The 6719-nt window shown below is 40.5% G+C and overlaps 1 protein-coding gene across 1 annotated transcript; it reads left to right on the forward strand.

Annotated features, from left to right (window-relative positions):
• Positions 1-226: 226 nt before the first annotated feature.
• On the forward strand, positions 227-5103 carry LOC125268558. Its single transcript, XM_048190834.1, has 2 exons — positions 227-2237; positions 5045-5103. The coding sequence occupies exon 1, from the start codon at positions 1277-1279 to the stop codon at positions 2039-2041; it is 765 nt and encodes a 254-aa protein (XP_048046791.1). The 5' UTR covers positions 227-1276; the 3' UTR covers positions 2042-2237; positions 5045-5103.
• The last annotated feature ends 1616 nt before the right edge of the window (positions 5104-6719 follow it).

A 6719-nucleotide genomic window follows, 5' to 3' on the forward strand; every position in this document is an offset into this window, starting at 1 on the left:
CCAAATGCGTCTCAGGACGCAGTGTGAGTTCCCTTGCGAAAGTTAATGTCTCGGGTTACGACTGTAACCCTGGTTGCCAGAGAACAGGGAACAAGACACTGCGTCTCTTTGCCAAGCCTCCGGTCTGCCTGCTAACAGTCCCTTCAGACAAAAAGTGGATGATATGTTCTCTAGTCGCCCCTTAAATACTTCCTGGTTGCACTAGTATTTCGTCATAGGCTGTCGTTATTTGACTATTGCTTTAGACACCTGTCACATGGAGGCGTTCTCCAAACGTGTCTCAGGAGTGTCTTGTTCCATGTTTTCAGGGAACCAGGGTTACAGTCGTGACCCGAGAAGTTTTATCTCAATGAATGTAGCTGAGGCTCATATTTTATATTTGTTACGTATCCGGCGCCTGCTGGTTCCTGCTACTCCGCACCAGAGGTCGCCAGTTCACCATTTCATTGCACACACGGTCATACATCACTCTGGACTACATTTCCCACAATTCCCCATCTAGGAACCAATCACACACTCGCACCCGTTTCCCATCAGTGGACCCTATATAAACTGCGCCCAGACATACACACGGGGCTGAGTATTGTTTAGTCGTATGTTTTCCGTGTTAATCTTTGTTCCTTGTTCCTAGTTCCTAGCCTTGCCTTGTTTTTGACCCTGGACTGTTTATTCCTTGTTTGATGATCATTTGCTGCCTGTCTTGACCATTGCCTGTGACTTGGATTACTCTTCTTCCTTGCCCTTATGTTTCTGTTTGTTGGCGTTTGACCCTTGCCTGTACGACTACGCTCATTCTAATAAAGCCTGCATTTGGACCTACCCCTTGTCGTCATGACTCCCAATGTTACAATATTAAAGTTATCAAATCTTTATAGTAAAACTGAAGTCAAAAACTGAAGCATGAGTTTTAGACCGTTTTAATGATGTAACCCATATTTTGTCAAGTTTTTTTTTTTTTTGTGCCGATGCACAACCCTTACGTCACTTCCTGTTTGTTGCTGCCGCGCTGTTTGAGCTAGAGCTCCGTCGAGCTGATTCCTAATTGCCTGTTTTTGTCTCTTAAAATCAAACTTATAACATATCACTCTTTCTTTTTCGGCGGGGGAACACATCCCCAACAATATTTTACATAAAAAAACACTCGGATTACCTTGATATCACTAGTTTTATCTGACTTCCCGAACATTCGCTATTTGCTTTAGCCCATTAGCAATAGCGGCGTGGTCACTCTAGCATTTGTGCTCTTCTCTCACTATATTATTGTTCATCTCTTCTAATGGAGAGTGTATTGGATGTTTCTCTACTTTTGTGTGCAGGTGAGGACATGTTTGAGCTGCATGCGGTGCAGTTGGAACTGGAGGATGTGGAGCGACAGATTCGGACCCTTCTCGAGAAGCTGGCCGAGCTACGTGAGCGGCAGACAGCGCTGGAAACTTCCCGTGCTGACACTCACCGCTCCTTGGTAAGTTTGCAGCGTGATATTAGCACTCCTGCTTCCTCTACGCCATGTGTTTCTCTGCACAGAGCCCGAGCACCCAGAACGCGTTCATCCCAGCCCTCGTTCACTCCGGCGCCGTCACACCAGGGACCTTGGGTTCTTCAGCAGCGGAAGGCGCGAGCCAGGCCTCGGACCAGGACCTCTCCACCTCCGCCGCCCCCGATCTTCGAGGTCTCGACGCGGAGCCGCTTCTCCCCTCTTCACGAGGCGGAACGCAACGCTGTGGTCATCGGAGACTCCATCGTCCACCACGTCCACGCTACCACAGCCAAAGGTAAGGTGCGCAGTCACTGTTTTCCTGGTGCTCGTGTTCTCGATGTCGCTGCGCAGGTTCCCGCGATCCTCAACGGTGCTGAGACCATCGGAGCTGTAGTGCTGCACGCGGGGGTGAACGACACCAGGACGGTACGAGCCACATCACCCGCGACGAGGATCATTGTGTCCAGATCGCTTCCAACGTACCGACGAGACGGTACGAGCCACATTGCCCGCGACGAGGATCATCGTGTCCGGACCGCTTCCAACGTACCGACGAGGACATGAAAGGTACAGTAGATTATTTGCTTTAAATGAATGGTTGACGTCTTGGTGTAATGAACAGAAGCTGCTCTTTATAAATAATTGGAATCTTTTCTGGGAGCGTCCTAGGCTCTTCCGTGCGGATGGACTGCACCCCAGCAGCATCGGAGCTGATCTTCTGTCAGAGAACATCTCCAAGACGCTTTGCACCGTATGACTAGTAAGTCAAACCTCAAATCACAGTCTGTGTTCTGCCCACTTAATTGATAGAAATGTGAGTGTAGTACAGTCTATAGAAACTGTGTCTATTCGCCAAATAGTGAGGTTTAACAATAAAAATAAAGGATCTAGAAAAAATCTGATCGTGATCAAACCAGAAATTCGCAAAATTACTGAACAAAAACAATTTCTAAAGCTAGGGCTACTAAACATTAGATCACTGACACCTAAGGCAGTTATTATAAATGAAATGATCACAGATAATAGTCTTGATTTAATTTGCCTTACTGAAACATGGCTTAAACCAAATGATTATTTCGGTCTTAATGAGTCTTGTCCACCTGGCTACTGTTATAAAAACAAATGCCGTTCGATTGGCCGTGGCGGTGGTGTAGCAACAATCTATAGAAATAATCTTAATGTTACTCAGAAAACAAACTACAGATTTAATTCATTTGAAATTCTTATGCTAAATGTTACACTCTCAGAAGTAAAAAGTCGCTACTATCTCTTGCTTTAGCTACCGTTTATAGACCTCCAGGGCCTTATGCTGATTTCCTAAAAGAGTTTGCAGACTTTCTCTCAGATCTATTGGTCAATGTTGATAAAGCGCTGATTGTTGGAGATTTTAACATTCATGTAGACAATACAAATGATGCATTAGGGGCTGCGTTTACAGATTTACTAAACTCCTTTGAGGTCAAACAAAACGTCACTGGACCCACTCACCGTTTTAATCATACACTAGATTTAATTATATCACATGGAATCAATCCAACTGATATAGAAATTCTACCGCAAAGTGATGACGTCTCTGATCACTACCTTGTAACATGCGTACTGCATACTGATGATATTTGTCAAATTGCGCCGCGATATCGACTAGGCAGAACAATTCTCCCGACAACTATAGATAAATTCACGAAATAAACTGCCTGATCTGTCTCAGCTGCTCATCGTACCTAAACACACACATGATCTCGAGAAAATGACTAGCAGTATGTGCACCATTTTCACTACTCCATTAGATACTGTTGGAGGTTAAAAGGTTAGAGAGAAAAATACTGTACCTTGGTACAACAATATTACTCGTGCTATCAAAAGAGAAACTCGTAATCTAGAACGCAAATGGAGACAAACTCATTTAGAGGTCTTCAGAATCGCGTGGAAAGACAGCTCGTCCCGTTATAGAAAGACTCTAAAAGCAGCCAGGGCTGAGCATCTTCACAAACTCATAGAAAATAACCAAAACAATCCAAGGTTCTTGTTTAGTACAGTGGCTAGATTAACAAATAATCAGACATCACCAGAACAAAACATTTCATTACAGTTTAGTAGTGATGACTTTATGATTTTCTTTACTGAGAAAATCGAAAGTATCAGAAATACAATTGTAAATGTACAACCTTTAACAGAGTTTTATGATTCAGCCTCAATTATCGCCCCTCAAGAACAGTTGCAGTGCTTTACAACTATAGGACAGGAAGAGCTAAATAAACTTATCACTGCGTCTAAACCAACAACATGTTTATTAGATCCAATACCCACTAAACTACTGAAAGAATTGTTACCTGTAGCAGAAGAGCCTCTTCTCAATATTATCAACTCGTCTTTATCTCTAGGTCACGTCCCAAGACCGTTCAAGCTAGCAGTTATTAAGCCTCTCATTAAGAAACCACAATTAGATCCAAACGTATTAGCAAATTACAGACCCATTTCAAATCTTCCATTTATGTCTAAAATACTAGAAAAAGTGGTGTCGGTCCAATTATGCTCCTTCTTGCAAAAAACGCTATCTATGAAAAATTTCTGTCAGGATTCAGATCTCATCAAAGCACAGAAACTGCGCTCGTTAAAATTACAAACGACTTACTTCTAGCTTCTGACCAAGGCAGTGTCTCAATACTAGTGTTACTTGATCTCAGTGCTGCGTTCGACACTATAGATCATAAAATACTCCTAGATCGACTACAAAATTACACTGGTATTCAGGGCCAGGCATTACGGTGGTTTAGGTCGTACCTATCAGACGGTCACAATTTTGTTTATATAAACGGGGAAAAATCTGGAGTGCCGCAAGGATCTGTGTTAGGCCCTCTGCTATTTTCAATCTACATGCTGCCACTCGGCAATATTATAAGAAAACATGGAATTAGTTTCCACTGCTATGCCGATGATACTCAGTTATATATTTCAACACAACCAGATGAAATCTCTAAATTATCCATTCTGACAGAATGTATTAAAGAAGTAAAACATTGGATGACTAGTAATTTTCTTCTATTAAATTCAGATAAGACTGAAGTATTACTTATTGGGCCAAAAACCTGTACACAGAATCTTTCAGACTACAATCTGCATTTAGAAGGATGTACTGTTACTCCATCCTCGACAGTTAAAGACCTGGGTGTTATATTAGACAGCAACTTGTCCTTTGAAAATCATATTTCATATGTTACAAAAACAGCCTTCTTCCACCTCAGAAACATTGCTAAGATACGGAATATGTTATCTATCTCTGATGCAGAAAAGTTAGTTCATGCTTTCATGACGTCTCGACTAGATTACTGTAATGCATTATTAGCTGGTTGTCCTGCTTCCTCAATAAACAAGCTACAATTAGTACAAAATGCAGCTGCTAGAGTTCTTACCAGGTCAAGAAAATATGATCATATAACACCAATTTTATCATCTCTACACTGGTTACCTATTAAGTTCCACACAGATTATAAAGTATTGCTAATGACCTATAAGGCTCTAAATGGTTTAGCTCCTGTGTACTTAACTGATCTTCTATCGCCTCTTAAGAAGACCTCAGATGACCAACACCTATGAAGAGACGGCGCCAACTCCTGCGAGGATTTCAGAAGACACAATCATCTGGATCAACATGCACATTGCACAATTTCTATATCCTAATTATTGTTAATATGTAATTCATTTTTCCAGGAACTCATTGCTTCTACATTCAGTTAAACTGCTAACAGTGATTGCAAATTAATTGCCTAAAATATTACATTATTTTCTAACTGCATTCTTTAAATTGTAACGTTGACATGCATTCTCTGTAAAGCTGCTTTGAAATGATATGTATTGTGAAAAGCGCTATACAAATAAATGTGAATTGAATTGAATTGAATTGAAAGTTTATATTATTTTACAGCAAAACGAACAGTAAATTTGAACAAATATAAACAATGCTCTGGGACGCAATTTGACAGGATTATTCTAAAATCGTTGCTCGTCTTGTTGCTTGGCCAATTATATTGTATGTTTTAATTGCAAAATAAACCACTTCATAATTATACAAGAAACACAGAATCAGGGGGGCACCTGGGGTGGGTGAACCGGTTTTCAATGGGGTAGCTATGCCCATGCACAATAGATAATGCTTTACAATAAACTCTTTTAGACAGCTACAAATGGCAATTTATCTGTTCAATAAAATACTTTATTCACCTGTTGAGTAATGAAAACGCCATAACCACGTCACTTTACACAACATTTAAAATCCCCTCAGTTCTATCCATCTCCAAAAAGCCAAGCCAATAATTATTCTTGATTTATTACAAGCTCCATTGCATTCTCTATTTGCCAGCAGACTCTCCTCTGTTTGGCATTTTTTTGTAAATGGGTGATTCCCTGAAGGTTCGAGATTTAGTGTGTTCCATGTCAACCTTTGTCACTCGTAGTAACAACTAGCCTATGCCACTCCCACACAAGACACGTGTCAAAGTAGCTAGAGAAACCTTTCTCTATGGATATGGCAAGATATGCACAGGTGAGTGACGTATGTACGCAATTTCCCACAAAAATAATTCAGGCAGGTCTAAAATATAAACATTTATAATAGGCTTACCATAGTGAATCAGGGTAAGACAAAAATTATTTTGAACAAAAAAAAGTTGGAATAGTGTACCTTTAAGAATTTACTTTTATACATATTCCATTTGCCATTTGTGAGTCAGTGATATTGAAGATAACTGTCCAAGGCACAATGTTTTTATTCATTTCAGAAAGAGAAGGTCTGGAAAGAGTGAAGGGGATGCTCTACTGCTTAGATAAAGATTCAGAGTCAGTTCCACTGTCTACAATCCTAATGATTATTCACCTCAGGGAAAAAGTCAAAGAAAGATATAGAGGAAGAGGGGTGTGAGCAGAGCAACAATGTGGAAAAAAATGAGGAAGAGACTTTGGGATTATTGATGTGAAAATAAAGTAGAAATGAAAAGAATGAAACTCTGAAGTCAGACTATGATAACTGTATATCAAATGTCCTCTCTCTTTCCAAGTCTAGCTCTTTGGGACTAATTATGTCAGAATTTGTTTTTATTTCCAGGAAATTGAATGTTTTTTTTCACCTACAGAGTATAAGCTTGGCAAACACTGTTGTCATAAATGACTTACAGGTGTCATTGTAAGTACATATCAATAAACTTGTTTCCCAGACGACTTAACCACCAGACTGTCTCCACAGGGAGAG

This window comes from Megalobrama amblycephala, linkage group LG5 (genome assembly GCF_018812025.1).
Source record: "Megalobrama amblycephala isolate DHTTF-2021 linkage group LG5, ASM1881202v1, whole genome shotgun sequence".
Taxonomy (NCBI): Eukaryota; Metazoa; Chordata; class Actinopteri; order Cypriniformes; family Xenocyprididae; genus Megalobrama; species Megalobrama amblycephala.